At 44.6% G+C, this 17,284-nt stretch overlaps 1 protein-coding gene across 1 annotated transcript in view; it reads left to right on the top strand.

Annotated features, from left to right (window-relative positions):
* The window catches only part of LOC106582977 (rho guanine nucleotide exchange factor 10-like protein), a 140,841-nt gene that overhangs the window by 103,297 nt on the left and 20,260 nt on the right, over nt 1–17,284 (top strand). The window contains 4 exon segments of the mRNA XM_082967444.1: nt 4,341–4,555; nt 7,761–7,918; nt 10,905–11,027; nt 16,087–16,109. Of these exon segments, the coding sequence (XP_082823570.1) occupies nt 4,341–4,555; nt 7,761–7,918; nt 10,905–11,027; nt 16,087–16,109 (519 nt within the window).

The raw sequence follows: 17,284 nt of genomic DNA, 5'->3' as shown, positions 1-17,284 counted from the left end.
CAATGCACTTATTGATGAAGCCAATGACTGAGGTGGTGTATTCCTCAATGCCATTGGATGAATCCCGGAACATATTCCATCTGTGCTACAAAAACAGTCCTGTAGTTTAGCATCCGCGTCATCTGACCAGTTCCGTACTGAGCGAGTCACTGGTACTTCCTGCTTTAGTTTTTGCTTGTAAGCAGGAATCAGGAGGATAGAATTATGCTCAGATTTGCCAAAGGGAGGGCGGGGAGAGCTTTGTATGCATCTGTGTGTGGAGTAAAGGTGGTCTAGGATTTTGTCCCCCTGGTTGCATGCTGGTAAAAATCTGGTAAAACTGATTTTAGTTAGCTTGCATTCAAGTCCCCGGCCACTAGGAACGCCGCTTCTGGGTGAGCATTTTCTTCTTTGCTTATGGCCTTATAGAGTTGGTTGACAGTGGTCATAGTGCCAGCTTCGCTTTATGGTGGTAAATAGACGGTTACGAATAATACAGATGAGAACTCTCTTGGTAGATAGTGTGGTCGACAACTTATCATAAGGTACTCTACCGCAGACGAGCAATACCTCGAGACTTCTTTAATATTAGACATCGCGCACCAGCTGTTTGACAAAAATTGACAAAAAGACACACACCCCCACCCCTCATCTTACCAGAGGTAGAATCTCTGTTCTGCCGGTGCATGGAAATTCCCGCCAGCTCTATATTGTCCGTTTCTTCGTTCAGCCACGTCTGGGTGAAACATAGGATGTTAAAGTTTTGGAGATCCCGTTGGTAGGATGATCATCAATTTTTTATTTTCTAACGATTGCACTAATGGAAGGCATTGGGAGTTTACTCGCTCGCCTCCGGCTTCTCAGAAGGATCCCCGATCTGCGTCCCCTTTTCCGGCGTCTTTTCTTCACGCAAAAGGCGTGGATCTGGGCCTGTTCCAGTGAAAGCAGGATATCCTTCTTGTCTGACTCGTTAAAGGAAAACGTTTCTTCTAGTCCGTGGTGAGTGATTGCTTTTCTGATGTCCAGAAATTATTTTTGGTCATAAGAGGCATTAGCAGCAACATTATGTAGACAATAAGTAAAAGATTAAGTTACACAAAACTGTAAAAGGTCAGCCATGTTCGTTGGCGACAACTTAACCAGATACACTATCAACCTTTTCACATATATTATTTAGATACTGACTGTTAGAACTTGGTCAATGTGCCCCCCCTCCTAATGACCTTGTCTCATTCTGTCCATTCTGTGAAGATGAGTTTTACAGGGGTCACCTTGTCATCTGATTCAACAGTCAACTGCTGTATTTCATCCCTTCATTGGGATTGAGTTTGTCATTGCTCAGTACCTGACTCAAGCATTAAATCAATCATCTTAAAGAAAACCCTCAATTGTCAAGCGATGCACAGCCTTTCAAAGTACAGTATTTTTTTATATCTCTGTTCTCCGTTGATGAAAAGATCTGAGTTTTAGAAATTGTTTGATGTTCTAGAGATGACATTATGAATCCATTACAGTCTGTGGTCTCTGAATCTGAGGGATATTTAAAAGTGATGGAGGACTATAGACAGGATTTGAAAGGATATTTGATTTTAACTTTAGTCTCTGCTGAAACTGCTGACAGGTGCGAATATCACATCTAAGAGGAATTACAGAAGACGAAGTGTTCTCCGTCTTCTGAAATTCTATCAAGACGTGCATATTGTAAGCATGAGCAAGTCACTAAAAAAGATGGCCCATAGTCTCCTATCCAACATATTTCTCAACCACCATTCACCCAGACCCTATTTGCCTGTGTTGTGTTAAGGCACCCGCATACTAGGTTTGGTTTGATCCTAGCAGAACTCGGCTTGGTGAAGAAAACTTCTGTGCCTCGCAAACTCCCCTAAAAGACTGCTTGAAAAATGAGAAAGAAGCAGAAATATTAGTTTGTCTTCTTGAGCCAACGTAGAAACAACATAGCCATAACACTTCCTCTAAATAGTCAGAATTCATCTAAGATAAATCAAGAAATCTGTAATGAATTTTGACATTTTTGCAGAGAAGGTCTTAGTTGCACAATTTAACATTCACTAAGATGTTTGGTGCAGTATTTCTCAAGCGAATTTTATTTTCTGAAAACTATTTGTCTTTTGTTGAATGGCAAGAAATAACTGCTGACCAACCACAGACGAAGAGGGCGTAGACTTCGGCTACCAAACTTGGACTAGGCCTCAAGAAGAATGTCAAACAGCCGTAAAAAAAACCTGCCGAACACAAAAGTGGACAAATCATAATATATACCCAAACTGTTTAGACTGGGAAGCATGTTTGCTGTGACCGACGGTCTTTACTGACCTTTAAATGACCACCTCATTCTCTGCTGGTGGCTAGGGGAGAAGATGTCTTGACCCAGATACAGTTGAAGTCGGAAGTGTACATACACTTAGGTTGGAGTCATTAAAACTCATTTTTCAACCATTCCACAAATTTCTTGTTAACAAACTATAGTTTTGGCAAGTTGGTTAGGACATCTACTTTGTGCATGACACAAGTCATTTTTCCAACAATTGTCACTTATAATTCACTGTATCACAATTCCAGTGTGTCAGAAGTTTACATACACTAAGTTGACTGTGCCTTTAAACAGCTTGGAAAATTCCAGAAAATTATGTCATGGCTTTAGAAACTTCTGATAGGATAATTGACATCATTTGAGTCAATTGGAGGTGTACCTGTAGATGTATTTCAAGGCCTACCTTCAAACTCAGTGCCTCTTTGCTTGACATTATGGGAAAATCGAAAGAAATCAGCCAAGACTTCAGAAAATAAATTGTAGACCTCCACAAGCCTGGTTCATCCTTGGGAGTAATTTCTAAACGCCTGAAGGAACCACGTTCATCTGTACAAACAATAGTATGCAAGTTTAAACAGCATGGGACCATGCAGTTGTCATACTGCTCAGGAAGGAGACACGTTCTGTCTCCTAGAGGTGAACGTACTTTGGTGCGAAAAGTGTAACTCAATCCCAGAACAACAGCAAAGGACCTTGTGAAGATGCTGGAGGAAACAGGTACAAAAGTATCTATATCCACAGTAAATCGAGTCCTATATCAACATAAGCTCAAAGGCCGCTCAGCAAGGAAGAAGCCACTGCTCCAAAACCACCATAAAAAAGCTAGACTACTGTTTGCAACTGCACATGGGGACAAAGATCATACATTTGGAGAAATGTCGTCTGGTCTGATGAAACTAAAATAGTTTGGCCATAATAACCATCGTTATGTTTGGAGGAAAAAGCAGGAGGCTTGCAAGCCTGAAGAACACCATCCCAACTGTGATGCATGGGGGTGGCAGCATCATGTTGTGGGGGTGCTTTGCTGCAGGAGGGACTGGTGCACTTCACAAAATAGATGATATCTGAACATCTGAACATCTGAAGACATCTGTCAGGAAGTTTAAGCTTGGTTGCAAATGGGTCTTCCAAAATGGTAAATTACCCCAAGCATACTTCCAAAGCTGTGGCAAAATGGCTTAAGGACAACAAAGTCAAGGTATTGGAGTGGCCATCACAACGCCCTGACCTCAATCCCATATAACATTTGTGGGCAGAACTGAAAAAGTGTGTGATCCTAACTGACCTAAGACAGGGAATTTTACTAGGATTAAATGTCAGGAACTGTGAAAAAGTGAGTTTAAATGTATTTGGCTAAGGTGTATGTCAATTTCCGACTTCAACTGTATACTGTATCTTACTGACCATAGGTGCCTGCCTACTCTCTCTCTAGGTCAGTGGTTTCCAACTTTTTTTTTAAGGAATTCAGTCTGGATTTCAACTTACTCTTGAAAGTTATTATAGTAGAATGCACAAGGTTCAATTTCGAAATTTGGTAGTGTATCATCTGTTTTCCTCTTGTCATGTAAGTCATTGCATACCTTAGAGAACTATTTATAGCTTGTCAGAAATGTCCAGATCAACGAGCCTATGTCTGCTAACGTTTTTTAGCTAGGTTTTTCTAGTCCATAGATTTTGTAGTAATTTTTTGAGTCACTAAATATAACATGAATACACATTATACGTGTGATATTTGTATGAAATTGCAAGGAAATTTGCTTTAAAACTGCACATTTTCTCCACCGACGTGGGGTTTGTACAGAGAAATTGACATAGAAATAGATGTGGCGCGTACGTGGGATATTCCCTAATGCTGGTAGGGGTGCCTGAGTGAAAAGGTTTGGCAACCCCTACTCTAGGTGACTAGTGCTGTAGTATCTTAATGACCCAACTTTTCTCACTGTAGGTAGCCAGTGAGGAGTATCCCACCGTCTCTCTCTGCAGGTGACTAGTAAATGAGTATTTTACTGACCCACTTTTCTCTCTGCAGGTGGCCAGCGGAGGAGATGTCACCCAGGGGCAGGTGGAGATATTCTCCCTGAACAGGCCCACACTGCGTCCAGTGAAGACCCTCCAGGTGGGGGCCCCAGTGAGGTGTCTGGAGTATGTGCCTGAACCCAGACCCTCAGAGGAGGTGGAGGTTGTAGCCTTCAGGAGCTCTACTGGGGTGGGGAACACCATCTGTTTGGGACTAGATGATGGAAGGTGAGGAGAACACAGCTCTTAGAGAAATGGTCAAATACTGTAGTGTGAGTTACACAGCGATATTCTTGTATTTACTGTTGTTGGTATCACCACTATCATCCTACTCTGACTTCAATTTGTTTTCACAGAGAGTCATAATCTGTATTCAATTTATGTAAGGCTGCTCTCAGACTAGTAGTAGTAGATCGGACCAAGAAATCAGAGTTGATTTCATACACGTTGAATCCCGGTGCAAAACCATTTCTTATTTTCCTGTCTACTGTCTATATTTTCACATTTCTACTGCATGTCGTGATTGCATTACTTTCTCAGAACGAGAAAACAGTCTTCTTGCATTTGAGATGCAAGATATTGCCAGTTTACTGTAGTTATTTTCTCTTGTTTATTATTTTGATTTAGTGTTCTGAGTTATACTGAACATGAGCACTTACCACGCTGCACCTTGGTTTCCTCCTTTCGACGATCGTTACAGAAGATCCCACCACAAAAAGACCAAGCAGCGTGGTCCGGAGAAATGGACCTGGGAAGACATCCAGGACAGAAAGGGATCCTGGACGTGGGAGGAGATCCAGGTTGGATGGCATCGCCTCCCATAGGAACAGGTGGAAGCAGCGAGAGCAGAGCGGCGACGAGACGAGGAAGTAGCACGGCAACGACGGAAGCACGAGAGGCAGCCCCCAATTTTTTGGGGGGGGGGCACATGGGGAGATTGGCAGAGTCAGGGTGGAGACCTGAGCCAACTCCCTGTGCTTACCATGGGGAGCGAGTGACTGAGCAAGCGGTGATGTGCACGGTGTCGCCAGTGCGCACTCACAGCCCAGTGCGTCCTGTGCCAGCGCCCCGCATTTGCCGGGTGAAAGTAAGCATCCAGCCAGGACGGGTTGTGCCAGCTCTATGCTCAAGACCACCAGTGCGCCTCCACGGCCCAGTATATCCTGTGCCTGCTCCATGCACCTGGCCTCCAGTGAGGGTCTCCAATCTGGTACGCCCTGTGCCTGCTCCTTGCACTTGCCCGGAGGTGCGTGTCACCAGTCTGGCACCACCTGAGCCAGCCCCACGCATCAGGTCTCTAGTGCGCCTGCCCAGTCCTCTGTGTCCTGTTCCTGCTCCTCGCACTCGCCCTGAGGTGCGTGTTACCAATCTGGCACCACCTGTGCCAGCCCCACGCATCAGGGCTCCAGTGCGCCTTCCCAGTCCAGAGCTTCCGGCGACAGTTCCCAGTCCAGATCTTCCGGCGACGTCCCCCAGTCCGGAGTCTCCAGTGACATTCCCCAGTCCGGTGAGACCTGTGGCTTCTCCATGTAAGAAGCCTCCAGTGATGATCCATGGCACGAAGCTTCCAGTGATAATCCATGGCCCGGAGCCTCCAGTGATTATCCATGGCAAGAAGCCTGTAGGGATGATCCATGGCCCGGAGCCTGTAGGGATGATCCATGGCACGAAGCCTCCAGTGATTATCCATGGCCCGGAGCCTCCAGTGATTATCCATGGCAAGAAGCCTGTAGGGATGATCCATGGCCCGGAGCCTGTAGGGATGATCCATGGCACGAAGCCTCCAGTGATTATCCATGGCCCGGAGCCTCCAGTGATGATACATGGCACAAAGCCTCCAGGGGTGATCCGTGGCACGGAGCCTGCAGCGACGGTCCCCGGTCCGGAACCTCCTGAGACGGCCCACTGTCCGGAACCTCCTGAGACGGCCCGCAGTCCGGAATCTCCTGAGACGGCCCGCAGTCCGGAACCTCCTGAGACGGCCCGCAGTCCGGAACCTCCTGAGACGGCCCGCAGTCCGGAACCTCCTGAGACGGCCCGCAGTCCGGAACCTCCTGAGACGGCCCGCAGTCCGGAACCTCCTGAGACTGCCCGCAGTCCGGAACCTCCTGAGACGGCCCGCAGTCCGGAACCTCCTGAGACGGCCCGCAGTCCGGAACCTCCTGAGACGGCCCGCAGTCCGGAACCTCCTGAGACGGCCCGCAGTCCGGAACCTCCTGAGACGGCCCGCAGTCCGGAGTCTTCAGCGGCGGTCCGCAGCCCGGAGCCTCCAGCGGCGGCCCGCAGCCCAGAGCCTCCGGCGAGGGATCTACGGTCCGGTGGCACAAAAGCGGAGGGATCACTGGGCGGAGCGGGGGCTACGCCCCGAACCGGAGCCGCCACCATGGGTAGATGCCCACCCGGACCCTCCCCTATAGGTTCAGGTTTGCGGCCGGGAGTCCGCACCTTTGGGGGGGAGGGTACTGTCACGCCCTGACCTGAAAGAGACATTTTATTTCTCTATTTTGTTACGTTAGGGTGTGGGGTGGGCATTCTATGTGTTGTATTTCTTTGTTTTGGCTGAGTATGGTTTCCAATCAGAGACAGCTGTCTATTGTTGTCTCTGATTGGGAATCATACTTAGGCAGTCCTTTTTCCCTCCTTCATTGTGGGATCTTGTTTTTGTACAGCTGAGTAAGCCTGCAGAACGTGACGTTCGTTTTCCGTTGTTTATTATTTTGATTTAGTGTTCTGAGTTATAATAAATACTGAACATGAGCACTCACCACGCTGCACCTTGGTCTCCTCCTTTCGACGATCGTTACAGTAATTTTGTTCTTGAAACATTATATTGAAATTGTAGAATTATATTAATTCCTATGGAATTGCTCCTTCTGGGGAGTACATTTTAGTACCCATAGAGTACCACAATATGAGTCAAAATACCTAGAGAGATTTACATGGTTATCAAAAAGTAATTCCAGGGTAGATCTACACGAAACACAACCCTTATTTTAAGTGTTTCTAAAATTCCCTATGGGAAAAATTTATGGTGGAAAAACAATTGGAATCATTTCCCTGTGTGACCGCTAGATTTGCTTTGGTATTATGACAGCATCAGCAATCCAGGGTTTATATATACATGTACATCATTGGAAAAGACAGAGTGTAATAGCAGCACAATTTCAGCATTTATTTTAGCGGGACACAATAGAATGACTGTCAACTCCGAAGTTAGTTAACGTTCGCTTTCAAGAAATAAAAAGTAATTGTAAAGAAAACAAAAAGCTCAGCACAGTCACTGAAGTTCAGATGGAATCGAGAAAGAACGAGAGGCTGCACACACAATACTGAAGCACCAAAGTGCCCAGTTACATCAAATGACACATTAACGAGGTACTCGGTCTTCATAAATTATGTTCATTTACGCTGTACCTGCTCCTTTTCCCACCAGCATCCTGGTGTATGGCAGTGTGAACACTGAGGCCCAGTGCCTGTTGAACCTGCGGAAACCTCATAGCTGCCCTGTCCTGTGCCTTAAACATTGCACCAACTTCCTGTTTGCTGGGCTCAGGGATGGAACCATGATGGTCTATGGAAGAAGTAATGGAGGTAAGAAGGTCTCTCCCTGGCCTCCCGAGTGGCGCAGTGGTCTAAGTTATGCCACAAGAGATTCTGGGTTCGAGTCCAGGTTCTGTCGCAGCCGGCCGCGCCCGGGAGACCCATGGGACGGCGTACAATTGGCCCAGCTTCGTCCGGCTTAGGGGAGGGTTTGGCCGGCAGGGATGTCCTTGTCCCATCGCGTACTAGCGATTCTGTGGCGGGCCGGGCACAGTGCATGCTGACATGGTTGCCAGGTGTACTGTGTTTCCACTGACATATTGGTGCGGCTGGCTCCCGGGATAAGTGGGCATTGTGTCAAGAAGCAGTGCGGCTTGATTGGGTTGTGTTTCGGAGGACTCACGACTCTCGACCTTCGCCTCTCCCGAGTCCGTACGGAAGTTGCAGCGATGAGACAAGACTGTAACTACCAATTGGGGAGAAAAACGGGGTAAAAAATAGAATAATAAAAAAAAGGTATCTCCCTGTATGTCAGGAATATAGTCCTCAGATTTAAATCCAAAATGGCAGAATTGTGTTGAAGCATCACACTACTAACATAGCAATTTATTTATGTCAGTAGTCATAGATGGACACTCAGAAATACATGTTTCAAGCTATCACCATTATAGCAATGAAAGCAATTGCAGTACAATTAAAGCAGGAGAATGGAATACATTTATAATTATGTCACGCCACTAATACTCTTACAAATATTAGCTAGTAATTGATATTAATTCAGATAATCATTGCATTCACTCATTAGCCTACTATAGCAACAATGTGTAAGAATTGTATTATATTGTATGGAATGTGACATTAAAATGGATAGGTTATTTTGTTATTAGACATTATGAACAGGGCTTGTATCTGTAACAAAAATGGCTTTTGATTTAGTAATCCAATCAAATTAGGAGTGCAATTATGAGTCTTACTGTTTCCTTGTTTCAATTTGTACATCTGTCGATTTGTACATGCTAATGCATGTTTCAATCTGCTGCAGTGAATGCTTCAGTGAGTGTGCAAGAAACATATTTTCTGTCATGCATTCAGTCTGCTTGGGAGACATGTAATGCGTGATAGGATTTTCAGGGGATTCCATCAAGTGGATACATTTGTGAAAAGCAACTTAATTAAGACTAGCAACCTTGGAAAATATTGCCTTAAAATACCTATTTTATTGCCCATTGTTGGTGATATTCCCTGCCAGTGTGAAGAAATGACACCTGAAGTCACCATACAGTGGTTGGCATGGTTGTGCTTTGGTCAGTCAGGCATATCATACAGTAGGGCCAGGAGGTTTAGTTAGCACAATCTCAATATTCACTCTCCCAGTCACCTCAGCCTGCGGGAGCACAATGGCTTTATCACTGTGCAGTGTGGTGTGGTGCGTCTGTCCTGGCTGTGTCAGTGTGGCTGCCTGCATCTCCACAGCACTCTACTCTGCTCTCACCTCCAGCCATGCAGAAAGGATGATTAATTACGCCAGTGTGCTGCGTGTCGATTAAATATGACTATTCATGTTATGTAAAATTAATAAATAAAAAAGAGGGAGAAGACAGGTGAAAAGCTCTGGAGTGGAGCGTGGATGGTGTCAGGCAATGTTTGTGCATTTTGCACAGCTGTTAAAGATTGATGCCCCTGGATGGTACGCTACTGCCTGGAAACCATGTCTGCAGGAGTAGGAAAATATCAAGTCCTCACATGGGACTTCTATCAAAAGGCATATGAACAGCCTTCCCAGCACATTGTTGCTTAACTGAAAATCCCAATTTCTTTTTTCCTTTTGTGGTGCATGTGGTAGAGCAGTGACATCGCTTGTGCATTGGCCGAGGGGACTTTTAAAAGACTGAATTTGAAAAGGTGGAAGAATGACATTTAGAACACGACAAGCAATTAACCTGTGCAAGTCATTGTGAAGCTATTCTGTTTTGAAAGGCAAGATATAAACAACTAAAAATGTTAATTAAATGGCTGTGTGCACTTTCTTCTTAAATGTTGCTTCATTAACGCACTGCAAATGAAATGCTTATGTAATGCGCTTTATAACACGTTGCCACAGAAGCAGGTATGGGTGCCCCGTGATTACAACTCAAAGGAAAAATGTCTGCTTCATTTTCACACTGATGTGCAAAAAAAAGAATGTTGCGATAAAGAAGTTGGAAAGCTGATTAAAGTGTATGGCAGATATTAGCATATGGTATTAAGAATGAATTATTGTTTAGCGCCCAAGTCTCAAAACATATTCCAGAGACACTGCTTTCATCAAATTGTGATTCAAGCTGGTGTGTGCATACGTGAGTACTCGTGTACAGTATGTGTGTATGTCTATTTGTGTGTATGTGCGCACATGTGCATGCGTAGTTGCGCATGCACATGTGTGTTTGTGAAACAGTAAGTATAAGTATTTGTATGTGTTTTCAGTTTGGAATATTTGTCTAGCAAACACCAGGGCAAGTTGCTTCAGTGTAAATAGAAGAAATATAGTTTAATTGCCTTGCTCAAGGCAACAGCTGCTGAATCACTACATTTCATAGTCAAACAGAAAGTGTAGCATGTATTTAAAACATAATCATAAACTGGTGATAACGAGTCATGATTTTGTCAGCTGTTTTAGCAGAGTTTTGATTTGTCCATTGTAAAGTAGGAGTAATGGGGCGGCAGGTACCCTAGGGGTTAGAGAGGCGAGCCAGCAGCCGAAGGGTTGACAGTTCTAATCTGTTGGGAAGTGAGCTGGCAACCGAAGGATTGCTGGTATCAAATTCTAGATGCTTTTGCTTGCCGTTGTGCCCTTGAACAAGGCACTTTACCACCCACAACAACTGCTCCACGGGCACCCTTCTACAACCTGTATGTATGTGGATCCTTCGGATGGGTTGGGATAAAAAAAGCGGAAGTAACATTTCGGTTGGATCTTGTGTAACTGACGAATAAAGTGATCTTAAATCTTCAGTTTAAAGTGTTCTAATCCTGAGTGTTGGTTGTGTTGTGTTCTCAGGTGAGCTGTGGGAGCCAGACTCCTGCAGGACTGTTATTGTGGGCCCAGAGCCGGTGCGGACTCTTCTGGTACTGGAGGACTCTATGTGGGCCAGCTGTGCCAACTCTGTGACCGTCATCGAGGGCTCCAGCCTTGCCACCCAGGTACAATAGGAGATGCACCAAGTGTTTTATAGTTTGCACAACAGCACACAAACACATACCTCCTGAAATGCTCCTGAAAAGCATCTTCACTTCCGCCTGGCATACTTTTCACAACTGCCTTAGAGCAGAGGCTCATGCACAGAATAGTCTCAACAAGCCCAACAATATCCTGTCTTTTCCTTCAACTCAACACACTTCCTATTGGAATTGTAAAATATATTCGAACTCAAAACTCCTTGAGTTATACATTGTTACTTAGCCTGAGTACAGAATGAGCTTTGAGGCAGCAGTGGCTCTCTGTGCTTGTACACTTTCCTGCCTGTCCAGTCCTCTGGAGATCAGAGCTTAGTCAGCTGAGTGACCACGCAAAGGAGACAAGGTTCTGTCTGGCTGGCTCCAGCATATCCCTCCTCCGCGTTGAACAGGCGTGTGTGCTCAGGTCGTCGCTGGTCGCTCCTTTCATAACTTTGTCTTCCTTACTAATGCACACCCTAGAGGGCTGACTTCACTGGGGCTGTGATGCGGAACTGGGATCAGGGAAGCAGCACTTGCCCCTGGGGCTGAGCAATAACTTTGTGATGGGGGCGCAGGCCAGGGTCGTGATCACTCAGACTCACCCCTCTCTACTACTTTAGTGGTCTAGCCCATTTACCTAAGTTAGAGCAGAGCTGACAGTAAGGCTGTTCTATCTTGAATTGATGATCCTTGATAGAGCCGGCAGTTAACACAGAAGGCTACACTGCGCTCCCTGCACAGCTCCTGTGTAAATGGGCAGCGCCACACTGGTGTGATATCGCAGTGTACCGAGCAAACAGAATAAAGCCCCTCAGACAGTCCTGTGGATCTGCATCCATCTCTCCTCCTTCTCCTCCTCTCTTCCCTTAGTGGGTTTGAAGCGACCTGTGTGTGTGTTCTGCATTATGACAGAGCTGTGGGAATGGTCCATCTGCCCTCAAAAAGAAGGGTTCTAAATCAGGCCTGTCGTCAGAGTCTAACCAAGGAAGACGGCATCGACACAGGGGCCTTTGATCAATATTGACAGGCTTGGCATGTCTACCTCCCTCTCCTCTCAACTCTATAAGATAGGAATATGCTTACTCCCCCTCCTTCCTCCTGTCCTACCCATGCCCACTCCCCTCCTTCTCACTCTCCTACCCATGCCCAATCCCCCTCCTTCCTTCCTTCACCTCCATGGCTGTGTGACTGTGGCTGTGGATTTGCTCCTCTCCTAAGAACAGACACATTGTCAAATCAAATCAAATCAAATGTTATGTCACATGCACTGAATACAACAGGTAAAATCAAATCAAATCAAATGTATTGGTCACATTCTGTACACATGGTTAGCAGATGTTAATGCAAGTGTAGCGAAATGCTTGTGCTTCCAGTTCCGACAGTGCAGTAATATCTAACAAGTAATCTAATAATTCCCCAACAACTACCTAATACACACAAATCTAAATGGATGGAATAAGAATATGTACATATAAATACATGGATGAGCGATGGCCGAGCGGCATAGGAGAGATGCAATAGATGGTATAAGATACAGTATATACAGTGGCTTGCGAAAGTATTCATCCCCTTGGCATTTTTCCTATTTTGTTGCCTTACAACCTGGAATTAAAATAGAGTTTTGGGGGGTTTGTATCATTTGATTTACACAACATACCTACCACTTTGAAGATGCAAAATATTTTTTATTGTGAAACAAACAAGAAGTAAGACAAAAAAACTGAAAACTTGAGCGTGCATAACTATTCACCCCCCCCAAAGTCAATACTTTGTAGAGCCACCTTTTCCAGCAATTACAGCTGCAAGTGTCTTGGGGTATGTCTCTATAAGCTTGGCACATCTAGCCACTGGGATTTTTGCCCATTCTTCAAGGCAAAACTGTTCCAGCTCCTTCAAGTTGGATGGGTTCCGCTGGTGTACAGCAATCTTTAAGTCATAAATGTTTGCCCTTAAACCACTTGTGTGTTGCTTTAGCAGTATGCTTAAGGTCATTGTCCTGCTGGAAGGTGACCCTCCATCCCAGTCTCAAATCTCTGGAAGACTGAAACAGGTTTCCCTGAAGAAATTCCCTGTATTTAGCGCCATCCATCATTCCTTCAATTCTGACCAGTTTCCCAGTCCCTGCCGATGAAAAACATCCCCACAGCATGATGCTGCCACCACCATGCTTCACTGTGGGGATAGTGTTCTCGGGGTGATGAGAGGTGTTGGGTTTGCGCCAGACATAGCATTTTCCTTGATGGCCAAAAAGCAACATTTTTGTCACATCTGACCAGAGTACCTTCTGCCATATGTGTGGGGAGTCTCCCACATGCCTCTTGGCGAACAACAAACTTGTTTGCTTATTTTTTACTTAAAGAAATTGCTTTTTTCTGACCACTCTTCCACAAAGCCCAGCTCTGTGGAGTGTACGGCTTAAAGTGGTCCTATGGACAGATACTCCAATCTCCGCTGTGGAGCTTTGCAGCTCCTTCAGGGTTATCTTTGATCTCTTTGTTGCCTCTCTGATTAATGCCCTCGTGCCTGGTCCGTGTGTTTTGGTTGGCGGCCCTCTCTTGGCAGGTTTGTTGTGGTGCCATATTCTTTCCATTTTTTAATAATGGATTTCATGGTGCTCCGTGGGATGTTCAAAGTTTTGGATATTTTTATTAATCACCCCTGATCTGTTGCTCTCCACAACTTTGTTCCTGACCTGTTTGGAGAGCTCCTTGGTCTTCATGGTGCCGCTTGCTTGGTGGTGCCCCTTGCTTAGTGGTGTTGCAGACTCTAGGGCTTTTCAGAACATTGTTCTATTGTATATATACTGAGATCATGTGACAGATCATGTGACACTTAGAATGCACACAGGTGGACTTTATTTAACTATTTGTGTGACTTCTGATGGTAATTGGCTACACCAGATCTTATTTAAGGGCTTCATAGCAAAGGGGGTGAATACATATGCACGGACCACTTTTCCGTTTATTATTTTTAGAATTTTTTTGAAATAAGTTATTTTTTAAATTTCACTTCACCAATTTGGACTATTTTGTGTATGTCCATTACATGAAATTCAAATAAAAAATTAATTTAAATTACAGGTTGTAATGCAACAAAATAGGAAAAAACGCCAAGGGGGATGAATTATTTTGCAAGGCACTGTACATATGAGATGAGTAATGTAAGATATCTTCTTACAACTAGGGGTTCCGCTAGTGGAATGCCTCGCCAATATCCAATGGAAGAACGTGGCGCGAAATACAAAAACCTCAAAAATACAATAATTTCAATTTTTCAAACATACGACTATTTTACACCATTTTAAAGACAAGACTCTCGTTAATCTAACCACATTGTCCGATTTCAAAAAGGCTTTACAGCGAAAGCAAAACATTAGATTATGTTAGGACAGTACTTAGCCAAAAACAATCACACAGCCATTTTCCAAGCAAGCATATATGTCACAAAAACCCAAAACACAGCTAAATGAAGCACTAACCTTTGATGATCTTCTTCAGATGACACTCCTAGGACATTATGTTATACAATACATGCATGTTTTGTTCAATCAAGTTCATATTCATATCCAAAAACTGCTTTTTACATTAGCATGTGATGTTCAGAACATGCATTCCCACCCAAAACTTCCGGTGAATTTACTAAATTACTCATCATAAAATTTGACAAAATACATAACAATTATTTTAAGAATTATAGATACAGAACTCCTTTATGCAATCGCTATGTCAGATTTTAAAATAGCTTTTCGGCGAAAGCACATTTTGCAATATTCTGAGTACATAGCTCAGCCATCACGGCTATTTTGACACCCGCCAAGTTCGGGGCTCGCTAAACTCAGAATTACTATTAGAAAAATTGTATTACCTTTGCTGATCTTCGTCAGAATGCACTCCCAAGACTGCTACTTCCACAACAAATGTTGTTTTTGTTCCAAATAATCCATAGTTATGTCCAAATACCTCCGTTTTGTTCGTGCGTTCAGATCACTATCCAAAGGGTAACGCGCAAGCGCATTTCGAGACAAAAAATTGTAAATGTTCCTTTACCGTACTTAGAAGCATGTCAAACGCTGTTTAAAATCAATTTTTATGGTATTTTTCCCGTAAAATAGCGATAATATTCCAACCGGAGAATTGTGTATTTATTCAAAGAGGAATAGAAAAAACAGCGTGATCTTGTGAACGTGCATATCCAATCTCTTAGTCACCAGGCAGACCACAGACAAACTGAGCTACAAAACTCTGCCCAGAGACAGGAGACGCCTCAATCCGCTTTCTGAAGGCTTTAGAGAGCCAATGGAAGCCTTAGAAAGTGCAATGTAACAGCACAGATACTGTAGTTTCGATAGAGAACCAAAAGAAGAACTACAAATTCTCAAACAGACCACTTCCTGCTTGGAATTTTCTCATGTTTTTGCCTGCCATATGAGTTCTGTTATACTCACAGACACCATTCAAACAGTTTTAGAACCTTCAGAGTGTTTTCTATCCAAATCTACTAATAATATGCATATTCTAGTTTCTGAGCCAGAGTAGTAACCTGTTTAAATTGGGTACGTTTTCATCCGGCCATGAAAATACTGCCCCCTATAGCGAAGAGGTTAAGTAAACATTACTAAAGTGGTATTGCTTAAAGTGACTACTGAGTCTCTATGTAGGCAGTAGGTTCTCTGAGTTAGTGATTGCTGTTTAGTAGTCTGATGGCCTTGAGGTAGAAGCTGTTTTTCAATCTCTCGGTCCCAGCTTTGATGCACCTGTACTGACCTCGCCTTCTGGATGGTAGCGGGATGAACAGGCAGTGGCTCGGGTGGTTGTTGTCCTTGATGATATTTTTGGCCTTCCAATGACATCGGGTGATGTAGGTGTCCTGGAGGGCCGGTAGTTTGCCCCCGGTGATGCGTTCTGCAGACCGTACCACCCTCTGGAGAGCCTTGCGGTTGAGGGCGGTGCATTTGTCGTACCAGACAGAGGTACATCTGTAAAATTGTGTATCTGTAAAAGTTTGTCAGGGTTTTAGGTGACAAGCCACATTTCTTCAGCCTCCTGCGGTTGAAGAGGCGCTGTTGTGCCTTCTTCACCATACTGTCCTTGTGGGTGGACCATTTCAGTTCACCATACTGTCCTTGTGGGTGGACCATTTCAGTCTGTGATGTGTACGCTGTGGGTGGAGACCTTACCGTGAAATGCTTACTTACAAGCCCTTAATTAACCAACAATATAGTTTAAGAAATAGAGTTAAGAAAATATTTACTAAATAAACTAAAGTAAAACAATGTAATAAAACACAAGATATTTCCTTAACAATAACGAGGCTATATACAGGGGGTACTGGTACCGAGTCAATGAGTGGGGGTACCGGTTTGTCGAGGTAATTTGTAAAGTGACTATGCATAGATAATAAGGAGCAGCGAGTAGCAGCAGTGTAAAAACAAAGAAGAGGGGTCAATGTAAATAGTCCGGGTGGCCATTTGATTAATTGTTCAGCAGTCTTATGGCTTGGGGGTATGAGTCTTTTGGTCCTAGACTTGGTATCGCTTGCCGTGCGGTAGCAGAGAGAACAGTCTATGACTTGGGTGACTGGAGGCTTGATTTTTTTGGCCTTCCTCTGACACAGCCTAATATATAGGTCCTGGATTTCAGGAAGCTTGGCCCCAGTGATGTACTGGGCCGTACGCACTACCCTCTCTAGCACCTTGCTGTCAAAGGCCGAGCAGTTGCCATAGCAGGCTGTGATGCAACCGGTCAGGATGCTCTCCATGGTGCAGCTGTAGAACTTTTTGAGGATCTGGGGACCCATGACAAATCTTTTCAGTCTCCTTAGGGGGAAAGGGTTTTGTCGTGCCCTCTTCACTTCTGTCTTGGTATGTTTGGACCATGATAGTTTGTTGCTGATGTGGACACCAAGGAACTTGAAACTCTCGACCCGCTCCACTACAGCCCCGTCGATGTTAATGGGGGCCTGTTTGGCCCGCCTTTTCCTGTAGTCCACAATCAGCTCCTTTGTCCTGCTCACATTGAGGGAGAGGTTGTTGTCCTGGCACCACACTGCCAGGTCTCTGACCTCCTCCCTATAGGCCATCTCATCGTTGTCGGTGATCAGGCCTACCACTGTTGTGTCGTCAGCAAACTTAATGATGGTGTTGTAGTCGTGCTTGGTCATGCAGTCGTCTGTGAACAGGGAGTACAGGAGGGGACTGAGCACATGGCAGATATGTTGTTGCCT

This window comes from Salmo salar, chromosome 22 (genome assembly GCF_965601325.2).
Source record: "Salmo salar chromosome 22, fSalSal1, whole genome shotgun sequence".
In the NCBI taxonomy this organism is placed as follows: Eukaryota; Metazoa; Chordata; class Actinopteri; order Salmoniformes; family Salmonidae; genus Salmo; species Salmo salar.
The sequence above is the reverse complement of the archived record's forward strand: the minus strand, read 5'-3'. Positions and strand labels throughout refer to the sequence as shown.